This window comes from Giraffa tippelskirchi, chromosome 5 (genome assembly GCF_054371585.1).
Source record: "Giraffa tippelskirchi isolate mGirTip1 chromosome 5, T2T-mGirTip1v1.2.pri, whole genome shotgun sequence".
Taxonomy (NCBI): domain Eukaryota; kingdom Metazoa; phylum Chordata; class Mammalia; order Artiodactyla; family Giraffidae; genus Giraffa; species Giraffa tippelskirchi.
In genome coordinates this window covers 50,395,011-50,412,362 of record NC_137279.1, presented here as the reverse complement: position 1 = coordinate 50,412,362, position 17,352 = coordinate 50,395,011, and the positions used below count along the sequence as shown (strand labels likewise).

The 17,352-nt window shown below is 37.0% G+C and overlaps 1 protein-coding gene across 1 annotated transcript in view; it reads left to right on the top strand.

Annotated features, from left to right (window-relative positions):
• Positions 1-17,352, top strand: part of DNAH14 (dynein axonemal heavy chain 14) — a 377,211-nt gene that overhangs the window by 317,939 nt on the left and 41,920 nt on the right. Inside the window, exons 73-77 of the mRNA XM_081491559.1 lie at positions 499-584; positions 6,162-6,318; positions 8,442-8,652; positions 14,166-14,268; positions 16,259-16,486. Of these exons, the coding sequence (XP_081347685.1) occupies positions 499-584; positions 6,162-6,318; positions 8,442-8,652; positions 14,166-14,268; positions 16,259-16,486 (785 nt within the window). The remainder of the gene's footprint in view (positions 1-498; positions 585-6,161; positions 6,319-8,441; positions 8,653-14,165; positions 14,269-16,258; positions 16,487-17,352) is intronic.

The window sequence follows — 17,352 nt, the reverse complement described above, 5'->3', positions numbered from 1 at the left end:
CATTACATTTCCATTTGATCTTCATTTCCTATATCTGTTATAGGTAGATTCTGAACAGAAATCTCTAGCCTCTAGAGTTATTGTTTATATTTATTAGTTATTAGCTTATATTCTATTATATGAATAGAAACCTCTAACCTCTAGTTATCAATTTATAAACAATATATATTCAGGATCAGGTCATAAAATATTGGCTCTGCCCTTCGCTTCTCATTTCTTTTCCTTCTGTCATCCATCATCTTCTTCTAGTTCTCATCCTTCAACCATTTCACCAGAGACAAGTTGAAACTTAAATCTACCTTAAGATCTCCTCTTTTACAATATTAAAGATAGTTAGAGATGCCTGAAATCTCACAGAAATCTCACTTTAAAAAAAGTTAGCATTTAATGTTTTAAACAAAACCTCACAATTTTATAGTGAAAAAAAAATCATTGTATTACCTTTTGGTGATCCAAAGTATTTGATTGTTAATCTCCGTTTCTCTAAATTTTATCTAGCTCAAGTTTTTAATGAAAATGAAGAAATACACAGTTCTATAAATTTTCCCTGGGAGAAACTCACTCCATTTCAAAGACTTATTTTGGTAAGATGTGCTATGAGAAAATATTAAGGTTCTAAATGTTTTGAGCACTTTATCAGTAACTTAAACTTTTTAAATTTTAAACTTTAATGAGAAAAATATATAGATTTTGCAATCTAATATTTAGTGAACATTACTACTAGGGGAAACCACTTACATTCCATTTTAATTTGCTTTTATGTGGCGGGAGTTCAGTTAGAGTAACAAACATTCTTAGCATCTTTCTGCACCCTTATTCATTCCTCCCTAGAAAGGAGGAAGGACTTGTCACACAGGTAATCTGAGAGATGAAATCAGAGTGCGTGGCTTAGCCCTTCTCCCCTGTCCCTTTGGGGATTAGCCTTCCTGCAAAAAGTGTAATTTCTGCTCTGCTTCTCAATGCCATAAATTGTACAAGAACATACCAGGGCTTCTTAGGGAAAAGCCAAAGACTGCCCAGCACTGCTTGTGACAGAAAAGTCTGCCAAATTCTATGGTTTAGCATCAGGAAGTACACCCACCTAAACCATATCCACCACCTTGGCCTGTATTGATAATAAAAGTGGTGTTTTCCCTGATTCCTCTGTGTGTCAATGCCTCAGATTCTGGCTGTGAGGTTGGCAAGTGAGGGATATAAATGGATGTCATTTGTGAGCCCCTTAAATTAAGTAAAGTTTAGCATGTACTCAGCAGTTTTCATACATTATTTCATTTAATCCTCATAATCATCTTAGGGGGTGATTTCTCCTTTTTATAGATTGCCTAATTGAGCCAGGACTGAAACTCAATCAGTTTGAGTCTGAAATCTGTGCTTTTACCAGTAACACCATATTATACTTTCCAAAGTAGATTTTTTAAAGTAGATTTTTCTAAATTTGCCCTTATCACCTCAAACAGTCTTTAATTTTCACATTTAGCCTCTAGTTTAGGGAGGGGGAAATCCCTCCTCTTATTTCCCTTATACTCTAACTTTCTGAAAATGCCAGGCTGAATAGCCAATCATCTTTCTTTTGGTTTCTGCCTTAAATTTTATTTTTATAGCACTTTAAAATTTACTCATGATTTTGCAGAAAAAGATTGCACTTGACTTACAGACATTTTTATTGGGCCTGTGGTTTTGTTCTTTCAATATTTCAAGTACAATTTATCACTAAACAAGTGAATTTGAGCCTATGGAGATCTTTCTTATAAAATTTCAAAATCTCCAATAAACATAACCAAAATAGCATAGACTATTTTAAATATTCTATGTACTTATATCTTAAAGTGAGTTGTTTCCTTTCCAATTTTATTGTGGCATAGCATACATTCATTATTTCATTTACTCGTGATAATAATCCGTCTTAAGTTTATTTAAATATAAAATTCAGTGGCAGTAAGTACATTCACAGTGGTGAAAACTCACCATTAGCCACTTTTAGAAATTTTTATCATCCCAAACAGAAACTGTACCAAAAAATTCCCCATTATTTCCTCCCATTAGACCGTGGCAACTACCATTCTACTTTCTGTCTCTCTGAACTTGCCTATTCTGTTGTTATTTTTGTTCAGTCATTAAGGCGTGTCCAACTCTTTGCAACTCCACAAACTGCAGCACACCAGGTTCCTGTCCTTCACTATCTCCCCAAGTTTGCTTAAATTCATGTCCATTGAGTCAGTGATGCTATCTAGCCATCTCATTCTCTGCCACCTCCTTCTCCTTTTGCCTTCTATCTTTCCCAACATCAGGGTCTTTTCCAAAGAGTTAGCTCTTCGCATCAGGTGACCAAAGTATTGGAACTTCAGCATCAGTCCTTCCAATGAATATTCAGAGTTGATTTCCTTTAGGATTGACTGATTTGATCTCCTTACAGTCCAAGGGACTCTCAAGAGCCTTCTCCAGCACCACAACTCCAAAACATCAATTTTCGGCACTCAGCTTTCTTTATGGTTCCACTCTCACATCTGTACATGACTACCAGAAAACCATAGCTTTGACTATATGGACCTTTGTCAGCAAAGTAATGTCTCTGCTTTTTAATACACTGTCTAGGTTTGCCATAGCTTTTCTTATGAGGAGAAAGCGTTTTTTAATTTCATGGCTACAGTCACTGTCCACAGTGATTTTGGAGCCCAAGGAAATAAAATCTGTCACTGAATTCACTTTTTCCCTTTCTATTTGCCATGAAGTGATAGGACCAGATGCCATTATCATAGTTTTTTGAATGCTGAGTGTTAAGCCAGCTTTTTCAGTCTCCTCTTTTACCCTCATCAAGAGGCTCTTTAGTTCCTCTTCACTTCTGCCATTAGAGTTGTATCATCTGCATATCTTAGGTTGTTGATATTTCTCCCAGAAATCTTGATTCCAGCTTGTGATTCATCCTGCCCGGCATTTCACACGATGTACTCTGCATGGAAGTTAAATAAGCAAGGTGACAATATACAGCCTTGACCTACTCCTTTCCCAATTTTGAATCAGCCCATGGTCCCATGTCCAGTTCTAACTGTTGCTTCTTGACCTGCAAACAGGTTCTCGGGAGGAAGATAAGGTGGCCTGGTATTACCATCTCTTTAAGAATTTTCCACAGTTTTTTGTGATCCACACAGTCAAAGTCTTTAGTGTAGTCAATGAAGCAGTACATGTTTTTCTGGAATCCCCTTGCTTTCTCTATGATCCAGCAAATGTTGGCAATTTGATCTCTGGTTTCTCTGCCTTTTCAAAATCCACCTTGTACATCTGGAATTTCTCAAATGAAGCCTAGTTTGAAGAATTTTGAGCATAACCTTACTAACATGTAAAATAAATTCAGTTGTACGGTAGTTTGAACATTCTTTGGCATTGCTTTTCTTTGGGATTGGAATGAATACTGATCTGGATCACAGCCTTGTCTTGGCAAAGGGGCTTGCATAACTCAATGAAGTTATGAGCCATGCCTTGCAGGGCCGCCCAAGACAGACAGGTCATAGTGAAGAGTTCTGACAAAATATAGTCCACTGGAGAAGGGAATAGCAAACCACTCCAGTATTCTTGCAGCAAGAACCCCATGAACAGTATGCCTATTATAGATACTTCACAGAAGTGGAATCTATCATGCAACATTTATCTTTTTGTGTCTGACTTATTTCATTTAATGTCTTCAAGTTTATCCATGTTGTATCATGTGTCAGAATTTTTTAAAGCTGAATAATATTGCATTGTATCCATATGCCACAGTTTGTTTATCCATTCATCTGTCCATGGACGCTTGGGTTGTTTCTACCTTTTGGCTGTTGCAATTGATGCTGCTAGAACATTGGTGTATACATTCATTTTTTGTTTTTATTTTTGTTAGGGTTTGGTTTTTTCTACTTTTGAGCCAAAATTTTCAAATTGAGAAACTTGACATAAAAATCCAGATTTCCAGCATTTACTAAAAAATTAGAAGATCACCTAATACTTGGCCCACAATCATCCATAGCGATAGCTAGAGCTGAGTACTCTCTGCCCCTTTGGAGCAGTGTATCATAGTCTTCACTGCTCCTGACACTGAAGTTGAATGCTATTTGCCATTTAACATCATATTTGCATAACTTTTTATTATACAGGAGAATTATTTTTCTTCAATCCAACCCACTTCTCCAGTTTATGTTATCCACCTGACAACTATAGACAGGTTGATTCCTCTACTCTGTGTGTGGATTATTGATGCAATTATGACATTAAGATGTATTTAAGCTATATTAACTGACAAATGCAGAATACTTAACGATCTATATTGTAAAAACTCCATTTGTGGGAAAAAAGAACAGGTTAGAGAGATGTTCATATGTATGTAGAAAATATAAGGAACAACAAGAAACAAATAGAGGTTATCTAGGAAATAGGGTCTTCATATTTCAATTTATACTTTTTAAAAAATTTTATGTAACAAGTTATATAGCAAGTACTATTTTAATTTTATGTAACAAGTGTGTATTACCTTAACAACAAAATTAACTAGATTTTAAAACCCATGCTACATTACTCTCCCCCATTAAGCTCCAAGTGGTTTTAGTTTATCAACTAGAAATTTTATAAGTATAGTCATCCTATTTACCAAACTCAGAGTCAGAAGACATGGTGTGATAACATGTTAAGTGTATGTATAGGGAAATTGAGTTTAAATATTTGAAACTGGGTCTGACCTGTAAGAGTCAGAAATTGAGATTGCCACTTAGGAGATTTAGAATATACTAGGGAGAAGACTCAGCCTAGAGAAGGATAATATCATGGAGCTCCACAGGGGCAACGACTTTGTCCAGTTTATTCACTTCCCTCCATTTATATAACCTACTGGACAGAAAAGAGGGGGAAAGATGACAATGAGGAGATATGGACACGGGGAAATTTTTCAGAACTATATGTAGCTTCTTAGAAAAGAGCTAATAAAATTTATCTCAATGGAACCCATTTCTTCAAACTTCTCTTTCTCTCCCGCTACCCTCCTCCAAAGTTCTTGGGGTTAAAAATTGCAAAAGTGGAGAAATTAAATAAATGTTTGCTTGATTAATAAAATAAAGAAGGAACCAGCAGCATGATGGTGACAAAAGATGACAATCACATTGGGGAGACAGGTTCTTAGCAGTGATGGACCACAACTAATGGTGTTTCACTTGGTTGATTCTCACACTTTCATAACTGGAAATACTGGGTGAACTCTGCTGTTAGACCCCAGATTCTATGTGTGCTGCCAATTTTCATTTTTAAAAATATGTATGTTGCAATTAATTAAAAATTTGAGATTACTTTTTCCAAAGGATACAGAAAAGAGCAAACTCAACATAATGAGTTTATATTAGGTGATCTTTTAAACACCTGTGAACTTGCCAATAGTTGATGGTTTTTGACGATGATCCATGGTTCAATCTAGTACCTCCACACAGACTCACAGACACATACAGTTTTAATTTTGCCTTAAATGATGGAGTCTCTGAAAATGCTCAGCACAGAATGTATGATCATTCTGTAAAGAAATGGCACATAAGGTGATTAGTTTAAAGCAGTTTTCATGGAAAATGTCTGAAATTTGCAATGATTTCCAATGGATGAATTTCTATTTACCACATGTATACTGTTTGCAAAATTTTTTAGTCCCTCTAGAGTTCTCTGCAGATGTGTGCTCAGTTTGTTTAAACACACAAATATTGTGCTATTGATTTTCATTTTATTAATGGAAGAGCTAGTACTTTTCCAACTATGCTATCCTGGATTTTCATCCTCTAATACCATGGGGTTTTTCTTGCTCTAGATATGTACAGCAGAGCAGGAAAAAAAAACCCAGGGGCAAGGTCTCTTTTTGCAGTATCAGGGACCATACCTTGGATTTGCACACACAGAGTAAGATCACAGAGTGTGAAAGATAGAGGCAACAGATAGCCCAGGCATCTAGGAAGGACCATAGGAAGGTCAAGAGCAGTGGTGGCAGCTTTCCCACCACACATAGGCTCCCCTCCCCATCAGATTTTCCCAACACAAGGAACACCACAAAACTTTTGAAGGGCAACATAAATACTGAATACTTCTTAGTTTGTTTCCTCTTATCACAGGGGATATTCCCCTGGGTAGTTTTTAAAGTTACTTATCTATCATGGTTTCTTTCTTAGATAAAAATTCTTAGACCAGAACGTTTAAAGAATTCTGTGAAAAAGTTTATAACTGAAAAAATAGGAAATGAATATATTCACAGAACTGGAACCAGTTTGAAGGAATTATATGAAGAATCCAATGCCAGAACTCCACTGATACTTATTCATCCCCATGGTAAGCTTGTGAACAGTTAAGATGACATGATGATGTTTTCAAAATATGTAGAGAAGTAGGTTCTGTGTCAGGGTGTTCTGTGTATAAAATATTTCCCTATTCTTAAATATTTGGGGAAACTGTCCTATTCTTATATATCTTAAAGAATTGGGCTTCTCTGGTGGCTCAGATGGTAAAGCGTCTGCCTGCAACACAGGAGACCTGGGTTCCATCCCTGGGTCGGGAAGATCCCCTGGAGAAGGAAATGGCAACCCACTCCAGTATTCTTGCCTGGGAAATTCCATGGACGGAGGAGCCTGGTAGGCTACAGTCCATGGGGTCACAAAGAGTCGGACACGACTGAGCGACTTCACTAAATATCTTAAAACTGTAAGCTATATTAAGAATGAATCTTTCAAACAGATTCACAGATATAGAGAACAAACTAGTGGATACCAGTGGAGAGAATGAAGAGGGGAGGGACAAGCTGGGGTAGAGGATTTGGAGGTACAAACTACAATGTATAAAATAAATAAGCTACAAGGATATATTGTACAACAGAGGGAATACAGACAGTATTTTATGATAACTATAAATGAACTATAACCTTTAAGAATTATGAATCACTCTGTTATACATCTAAAAGTTATATACATGATTATTGTACATCAACTATATCTCAATTTTAAAAATAAGCAAATAAAGCAATAGCACATTTCAAAAAAAGAATGACTAAAAATGTAAAAGAACAAAGAAAAATGAGTTGTCTCAGATTCATGAATATGGGAAAATCTATCAGGGCTAGTTTTGTATGCAGAAAATACATCCCAAACACACATATTATTGATATGAAGTTTGGGATTACCCTTGGTTTATTAACAATTTTAATTCCCATTGACTTGTGAGAAAATGTTATAAAATAAATCATCAGAAATTATCTCTGTTGATTGTATGCTTGTGTGCTTCAAGAAAATGCATTTTTTTCTTTATCTTGTCTTTGCTCTACAGACCCTAAGCAAAATATTTTCTCCTAAGCAAAATACTTTCTTCATTTATTTTCTGCTTTTCATTATCTTCAAATCAAACATGTCTTTAGAACTCACCATTTTCAAACTTTGATTCTATTAGGAAAAGCCTTGTTCAACATGCCCCCATGTGGAGGCTTGTCTCATCTGAAACTTTTCCATTTAAAGCAGCTGGCTATATGCCTGACACACTCATAACATTGTATTTCTTGAGAACTTAGCCTGACATGGCAGCTAAGGCTGTGGCCATCATATCTATGTTCCAGACATCTGTCACCCTGTTAGATTGGGCTTGACATATACACACTACATATAATAAAATAGGTAACTAATAAAGAACCTACTGTATAGCAGAGGAAACTCTACTCAGTATTCTGTAATGACCTATATGGGAATATTATCTAAAAAAGAGTGACTATATACATATATATGTATAAGTAATTCATTTGCTGTACAGAATGGAAGATAGCACAACATTTAAAAAACTTTGCTGCCAAAGCATTTTCACAAAACATAAGATGCTCATACCTAGCTGCATGAAAGGCTAAAAATGAAGTATTTTCGCTGGACACATGGCCATTTGGAGTAACACCAGGGTTCAGCTATAGAGGAGGAGGGGACAAGTAAGTGCTGGAGTAAACAACCAACAATCACTGCTATAGTAGATAGTATCACCCCATCTGTCACCCCATTAGATTGAGTTTGACATATACACACTGTATATAATAAAATAGATAACTAATAAAGAACCTACTGCATAGCACAGGGAACTCTGCTCAATACTCTGTAATGACCTAAATGGGAATAGAATCTAAAAAAGAGTGGCTATGTATATACATATACATATATGTGTGTGAGTGTGTGTATAAGTGATTCACTTTGAGGTAGAGCAGAAACTAACACAGCATTGTAAATCAACTATACTCCAATAAAAATTAATTTTGCAAAAAAGAAAATGGTAGAGCCAAAATCTGAGCTCTACCTTCTGATTTAAAAGACTGGTTTTTCCATTATGTCTACATCTTTTCCTACTACCACTTAATAAATGCTAGAATGTATTTTTAAAGAGGGGATTAAATGACTTTACAATAGTATGTACCTTTCCATGTTGTTTTACAGGGATCGACCTCACCAATACTCTCCTGAAATTTGCACAAGAGTTAACGGGAACATCCAGTCATGTGACCATGATTTCTTTGGGTCGTGGCCAGGCAGCTAAAACAGAAGCCCTCATTGTTAAGGCCCTAACCAAAACAGAACAATGGGTCTTCCTCCAGAACTGCCATCTTGCAGCATCGTTTATGCCAAGGCTCTGCGCAATTGTAGAATCGTAAGAGTTTTACATTTATTTGTAAGGGCTTCCCAGGTGGCTCAGTGGTAAAGAATCCACCAGCTAATGCAAGAGCTACAGGACCCTTGGGTTCAATCCCTGAGTCAGGAAGATCCCCTGGAGAAGGAAATGGCAACCCACTCCAGTATTCTTGCCTGGAAAATCCCATGTTCACAGGGGCCTGATGGGCTACAGTCCATTAGGTAGCAAAAAGTCAGACATGACCGAGCAAGAGCACCCATGCACACAGAAGGGATCAGATTATTATCAAAACAATGAACTAAAACTGGAAACAGCAATGTACACTGTGCTTAAACAGTGATAAAATAAAGTGTTAGGCCACTCGGAGGTAACTTAGGGTACCTTATGAGGATTCTCTTTCCTCCAAGAACTTGAAAGCTACACTAGGAATATATCACTTTTTATTAGAAGAAAAGTCCTCTTTAATTTTTACTTTCCATCCGGTTTATCAGTTTCTCTTTCTCTCCTTCTCAAACTCTCAGTAGATATACACTTGTACATACACATGTATATAGAAATGTATAGCTCTATGGCATAGCTTGTAATATCCTATTGCTTCCACACAGCAGAATATAATACCTCATACCCATATTTCCCAGGTGGTGCTAGTGGTAAAGAACCTGCCTACCAATGCAGGAGAAATAAGAGTCGTGGGTTGGATCCCTGGGTCAGGAAGATCTCCTAAAGGAGGACATGGCAACCCACTCCAGCATTCCTGCCTGGAGAATCCCATGGATAGAGAAGCTTGGCAGACTACAGTCCGTAGGCTTGCAAAGAGTTAGACTCAAGTGAAACAACAAGCACAGCATCCATAATTTCAGTGATAATTTTCTTTATGAGCTGTTTTTGGTACTTATTCTGATTTACTCTAGTTCAACCCGGTGGCTGTTATCGCCCCAAGTACTTGCTGACTCAAGCAAAAATTCCCATAGGTTCAGCCTTCTTCTTTGCAGTGAAAGTATTTGGAAATAGAATGCTCTAACTTTGCTTGAAGAATTAGCAAAGTGTTGAGTTAGTAATGTTTTAACAAATTGCATTCTATAGCTTTTTCCCCAGATTTGCATTTCTGTCTGCTTTACTGAGTATGGCCAATACTGTATCTAGAGGTGCCTTTAAATGAGGGTCTCTGCTTCTTCATGCTGTTATTTTTCTGCTGTGAGCATCCACAAGGGAATTATGAAACCAAAATGCTGCTGTCTAGCTTAAATTTCTAAAACCTTTACTAATATTATGCATTCTGTTCTCAGACTATTATTCTTTAAGCAGTTTAAAAACTATTTCCTAATTTCACCTTTTCACATTTGCTTCATCACTAGAGTCAGAGGTGAAGATTACTTAATTATATGATTTCAATAGATGCAAATGCTGAAATATGACAATAATTTCCACTAGATTTTTCATTATTAATTCAAAAAATACTTGTAGGAAACCTACTATTTGCCAAAAATCATTCTAGAGATTAAGGATACAGCATGGACCAGACAGTCATTGTATCAGCTTTCAGAAGTGTATTAAGACAGAAAGGAGCAAGAGGATGGCAGATAGCATTGTATCATTAAAAAAAAAAATTAATAAAATGTTCTTCAGAACAGTTTCAAAAGCTTAATAAGAGTAATTGATGATCATTAAAATTATGCTATATAACCAGTTGTCTGAGGAGGCCTTACAGATAGCTGAGAAAAGAAGAGAAGCAAAAGGCAAAGGAGAAAAGGAAAGATATGCCCATTTGAATGAGTTCCAAATGGGTACCAAAGAGTTCCAAAGAATATCAAGGAGAGATAAGAAAGCATTCCTCAGGGATCAGTGCAAAGAACTAGAGGAAAACAATAGAATGAAAAAGACTAGAGATCTATTCAAGAGAATTAGAGATATCAAGGGAATATTTCTTGCAAAGATGGGCACAATAAAGGACAGAAACGGTATGGACCTAGCAGAGGCAGAAGATATTTAGAAGCTGTGGCAAGTATACATAGAAGAACTATACAAAAAAGATCTTAATGACCCAGATAACCATGATGGTGTGATCACTCACCTAAAGCCAGATATCCTAGAATGCAAAGTCAAGTGGGCCTTAGGAAGCATCACTACGAAGAAAGCTAGTGGAGGTAATGGAATTCCAGTGGAGCTATTTCAAATCCTAAAAGATGATGTTGTGAAAGTGCTGCACTCAATATGCCAGCAAATTTGGAAAACTCAGCAGTGGCCACAGGACTGGAAAATGTCAGTTTTCATTCCAATCCCAAAGAATGACAATTCCAAAGAATGTTCAAACTACTACACAATTGCACTCATCTCACACACTAGCAAAGTAATGCTCAAAATTCTCCAAGTGACACTTCAACAGTATGTGAACCAAGAACTTCCAGATATTCAAGCTAGATTTAGAAAAGGCAGAGGAACCAGAGATCAAATTGTCAACATCCACTGGATCATCAAAAGAGCAAGAGAGTTCCAGAAAAACATCTACATCTGCTGTATTGACTATGCCAAAGACCCTGACTGTGTGGATCACAACAAACTGGGGAAAATTCTTCAAGAGATGGGAATACCAGACTACCTGACCTGACTCGAGAGAAATCTGTATGCAGGCCAAGAAGCAACAGTTAGAATCAGATATGGAACAACAGACTGGTTCCAAATAGGGAAAGGAGTACATCAAGGCTGTATATTGTCACCCTGCTTATTTAATTTATATGCAGAGTACATTATGTGAAATGCCAGGCTAAATGAAGCACAAGCTAGAATCAAGATTACCGGGAGAAATATCAATAACCTCAGATATGCAGATGACACCACCCTTATGGCAGAAAGAAAAGAGGAACTAAAGAGCCTCTTGAAAGTGAAAGAGCAGAGTGAAACAGCTGGCTTAAAACTCAACGTTCCAAAAATGAAGATCATGGCATCCAGTCCCATCACTTCATGGCAAATGGGTGGGGAAACAATGGAAACAGTGAGAGACTTTATTTTCCTGGGCTCCAAAATCTCTGCAGATGGTGACTGCAGCCATGAAATTGAGACACTTGCTCCTTGGAAGAAAAGCTATGACCAACCTAGACAGCATATTAAAAAGCAGAAACATCATTTTGCCGACAAAGGTCTATCTAGTCAGAGCTATGGTTTTTCCAGTAGTCATGTATGGATGTGAGAGTTGGACTATAAGGAAGGCTGAGTGCTGAAGAATTGACTCTTTTGAACTGTGGTGTTGGAGAAGACTCTTAGGAGTCTCTTGGACTGCAAGGAGATCCAACCAGTCCATCCTAAAGGAAATCAGTCCTGAATATTCACTGGAACGACTAATGCTGAAGCTCCGATACTCTGGCCACCTGGTGTGAAGAACTGACTCACTGGAAAAGACCCTGGTGCTGGGAAAGAGTGAAGGCAGGAGGAGAAGGGGATGACAGAGGATGAGATGGTTGGATGGCATCACCATCTCTATAGATATGCGTTTGAGCAAGCTCCAGGGCTTGGTGATGGACAGGGAAGCCTGGCATGCTGCAGTCCATGGGCTTGGAAAGAGTCCAACATGACCGAGCGACTGAACTGATACTGATATAACCAGAGGATGATCAAGGCAAATTCATACTTCTTTATCAAATCAAGCCTTTAAATATTTATTTCTACTACCCTAGCAGCCCACACACAGAGAGGAAAATGTGAAGAAATTTTCTTAAATTTAGGAATCAAAGGAATATATTCACAGTATATTGCCAGGAGGAAAAATAGAAGGCTATAAACTGTACCCTTCACAGTACATGTATCTACAGTATATATAATATTTTTATTTTAAAAATGAAATAGAGAATCAGAGAGGGGAAAAAAATATTATACTTCATCAGATTTCATATTTTATTTCTCTGTTTTGTTTGGTGTATTTTTGCTTTTGTTGTTTTGGGTTTTTTTAAATATTTATTTATTTATTTTGGCGCACTGGGTCTTAGCTGGGGCATGTGGGATCTTCACTTTGTCATGTGGACTCTTAGTGGTAGCATCCCAGATCTAGTTCCCCTACCACAAGAATCAAACCTGGGCCCCCTACGTTGGGAGTGTGGAGTCTTAGCCACTGAACCACCAGGAAAATCCCTTGGTTTGTTTTTTAAATTAAAATAATTTCACACTTGCAGAAAAAATGCAAGAATGATCCAAAAACTCTCCTCTACTGTTAACCTCTTTTCCTGGTTTACCCTATCATTTCTTTATATGTACATATGTGTGTGTGTGTGTGTGTATGGCATTTTTTAAATCCTTTGAAAGGAAGTTCAATGTCAAGGCAAACATAATGCCATTTGACCTCCAAGTACTGTAGTGTGTGTCTGTGTCTGTGTTAGTCGCTCAGTTGTGTCTGACTCTTTGCGACCCCATGGACTGAGGGCCTCAAGAAGACTTGATGTCCTCTGTCCATAAAACTCTCCAGGAAAGAATACTGGAGTGGGCAGCCATTCTCATCTTCAGGGAATCTTCCTGACCCAGGGATCGAACCTAGGTCTCCTGCATTGCAGGCAGATTCTTTACCTGATTATCTAATCAACAGAACTTAGTCATATCTAGCTTGTTATCCCAATAATATCTTTTATTACAAAAGAAGAAAAATGTTAGGTCCAGATTCCAATTCAGGATTTCACACTGCATTCAATTGTCATGTCTCTTAATTCTCCTTTGCTCTAGAATAGTTCCTTAATATGTTTTTGTCTTCTACAACTTGGACATTTTCTGAAAAGTACAAGCCAGTCATTCTGTAAAGTGTCTATCAGTTTGGGTTTGTCTGCTATTTTCTCATGGTTAGAGTTACTTATGCAGGAATACCGCAGAAGTGTTGTTGTATCCTTCTTTGTACATCATAGCAAGAAGCAACTGATGTCAATCTGTTCCCACTACTGGTGACATTTTTTATTTTGATTATTTAATTAAAGTGGTATCTACCAACTGTAGAGACACATCTCTAACTTTTCCCTACTACTTTTCACTTCCATTGATAATTTTCAGGTGAATAAATTACTAGACTATTTGCCAAACAGTAACTTTCTAACTCCATAATTTCTTCTAAATTTTAAATTAAATTCTACTATTAGGAGATTTTCTCCTCCCCATTTATTTACTCATTTGTTTACTTATATCAGCATGGACTCATGGATTTCTATTTTATTCAGTGCATTATAATCTGTTACCATGAATGTTTATTATGAAGTTCAGTTGTGCCAGATTTGACCAATGGAACTCTGGTTTTTATTTTGTTCTTAATTTGTCATTTTTTCCAAGTTTTTGCAATGAACCTAGATCATTTTTGTACCTAAGTGAGGGAAGAGGAAGACTACCTTTTCAAAATGGGAATTAATGGATCTTACACAAAATCTTATGCAATATAGAAGTTCTTATGGTTGGTTATTAAAGTGATTTCTAAGGCCATTTTAACATTAACACAACTATGATTCTTAGAACATGTTGATTTCATTTAAATTTTTCACATTAAAATATTTGTAAATGTTTTTGTTTTACAGATTTAATAGTCCAGATGTGACAATAGAGCCTAAGTTTAGGCTATGGTTAAGCTCAAAATCAGACAGTTCTTTCCCAATTCCTATCCTTCAAAAGAGTTTAAAGGTAAGGGCAATGTATAACAGATACTAATATTGACTCTGAAGCACTGTTTGAATGTAAATTATCTTGTATTCATGATTCTAAATTAAGAAGACAGTGCCAATTCTAGTATGCTAAATCTTTCCTGTGCTCAGCCTTACATTATGGATCAGAAAGGATGCAAAAGTGTAAACAAGATCCCTGCTTTCAAGGGATTGACAGTTTAAATGTTTGTTCTCTCAAACAAGGCTGCTTACCCAACTCTCATAAACCAGAAGATAGAGTGAAGAATTTGGGCCCTTTCCTTGCCTTTTGCTTCTCTAGCTTTTTCCTGTCTCTGGTCCCCCTAACTCTTTCACAATTTGTTACTAATTCTCTGAAAAGTATCTGGCAAAAAGCAGGTTGAAACTGTTGACTAAAAAGTCCTATTTAAAAATTATCTGTGACTTCTACTCATACCCACCATTAAGTTTGAATAAATACTAAGAGTTGGGTCAATTCTGTTAAACAAGTGTCCAGTTGACCAAAAGATGGAGTCCTAATAGCAAAGAAAACGGACCAGTCGCACAGGCAGAATGTGTGCCCAGATAATGCAAACACATGCACACTTTCAAGTTTAACAGAATTGGTGTGAAGACAGAGGAAATGGGGTGGAGGGGCAGTTTCCTGAGAGTGTCCCAATCCAGCCTGAGAATAAATCAAGTTTACTCTCGGGAAGCAAAGAAACTTCTCCCTGTCACACTGACCCCCAGCTCTTCCCAGACTCCCGGGGGTGTTTACCCAAGCCCACAGTACTGAGGCGCTTCCCAGCTGCCCTACTCCTGGAGAAGATGGGACACGGATTGGAGAAATCTGCAGCTTTTTGTCTGAGACTCCAGAGGGTCCATTTACCTCCCAGGGTCAGGCAGAGTATTACATCAGACAGCGTTTTATCTTCGTCTAGGAGAGGGGGATATGAAAGGTGGCGACAGGGGTAGAGCTTCAAGGAACATTTTAAGTGCTCTGTGAATCAATCAATCAGTCTGACCCTTAACTCAGAAATCTCACGTTCCACAGGAAACTCTACTCAATGCTTTGTGGTGACCTATATGGGAAAAGAATCTTAAAAAGGGTGGATATATGTATATATAACTGATTCACTTCGCTGTACAGCAAAAACAAACAACATTGTAAATTAACTGTACTCCAATGAAAATTAATTAAATAAATTCAATTTGAAATTTCATGTTCATGTATGCACACAAACACACACATATATCATAGTACTTATCTACACATATTTATACATATCCACATAATATGAAATACGCATATATATGTTTATATGTGTATGTCTATGAAAACTGTGCAAGTAAAGAAACATTTTCACACCTTTTGGTTTTAGACTTACAGTCGTGCTCTTTAAAAAAAGCCCTCCAAGTAATTCTCTTCCCACTTCACCTCCTGTACCTCCTCACTTCAATTTTCCTAGGTAAGAAATCAATCAATTTTCAATGAAAACAGAGCCCTTTAGTAACATACCAAGTTATTTGTCCTCCTTGACGGTGATTAGATACTTGGTTGGTTCCACAAGTTCTCTGTGTACTATATTTGATGCCCCTTCTCTCTGCTGCCTTGCTGAGGCCATGCAGCCCTGATTTTGTTACAGCCACTTAGCTGCCATCAAGCATTTAAAATATAGGAATTCTTCACTTTCAACTTTCTAAAATGCTGGGCTTGCAGAACAAATAGGAATGCTTTTAATAACATTGTTGTACTTCTCGTTTTAAAGTACGAATTGGAACAATTGGAAATCTGATACAATCCCTTTACAGAAGTTTTCAAATGGGAAAAGAATAACACAGGATTTTTTTATTTGCTACTGAATCTTAAAAAGGGTTATAGTCTTAGCAAGTTCTGTTATCAAATATAGTCTTAGCTAGTTCTCTATGTAAGTAAGAGTCCCCCACCCCCCACCAGTCCTAATGCCTGTGTCTGTCCTCAGATGTTGTTTTTACTCACATCTGTTTTAAAGATTGCAGTGGAAAATCCCCAGGGACTGAAAAATAATTTACTTCAGACATTTGGATACAGTGGGAGTGGAGAGGTAACAGAAGAGTTATTTGAAAAACCTGACTGTGGACCATGGTGGAAAAAAATGTTATTCAGCTTGTGTTTCTTCAATGCTGTGATCAATGAAAGAAAATCTTATGGAATATTGGGCTGGAATATTGCATATGCATTTAGTTCTTCAGACTTGGAGGTAAGTCTGGTACTTTATATATAACAAATAAGTAGTGATAAGATATAGAAAGCCTAGTGTGTATCTACACAAATACTAAATGTTTTTCATGGTACTAAGGTAACAAACTCGGTAACTAGGCGATGAGGGCTGACTAATGTTTAAAAGCATGGACCTGGAAACCCTCTTTTCGGAAATCAAATTAGAGCTCCTCTGCTTATAGCTGTACAGGATTTACAAGTTATTTGGCAAGCTTACTAACCTCTCTGGGTCTTAGTTTCCTTGGCTATAAAAGTACCTCTGCCAAAGGGCATTGTAAGAGGCAGACTAGGGACTTCCCTGGTGGTCTGGTGGCTTAATTCTGCACTTCCAGGCAGGGAGCTGGGGTTCAACCCCTGGTCAGGGAACCAGATCCCACATGCTGCAACTAAGATCTGTCACAGCCAAATAAGCAAATAAATTTTTTTAAGAAAAATAAGAGCAGACTAGTCAATACAGTGTGAATTGTAAAGCACTTAGGACAGTGCCTGACACATAAAAATCACCACAAAAGTGTTTGTTGTTTTTCCTTATTCATTTAAAGCAAGAAAAATTACATTGACCCATTGTATGGGGGAAAATTTTAGCTGAAGAGTCTTCACTATTCTTTATATAGAACGCTTTATTTGTATTTAATATTGCAAACTATTTTTTTTTTTATTTACAATGTTGTGTTAGTTTCTGGTGTATAAGCATAGTGATTCTCTTTTTCATAGTCTTTCCCATTATGGCTTATTGCCAGATATTGAATATAGTTCCCTGTGCTATATAGTAGGACCTTATTGCTTATCCATTCTATATATATATATAATAGTTTGCATCTGCTAGTTCCAAACTCCCTATCCAGC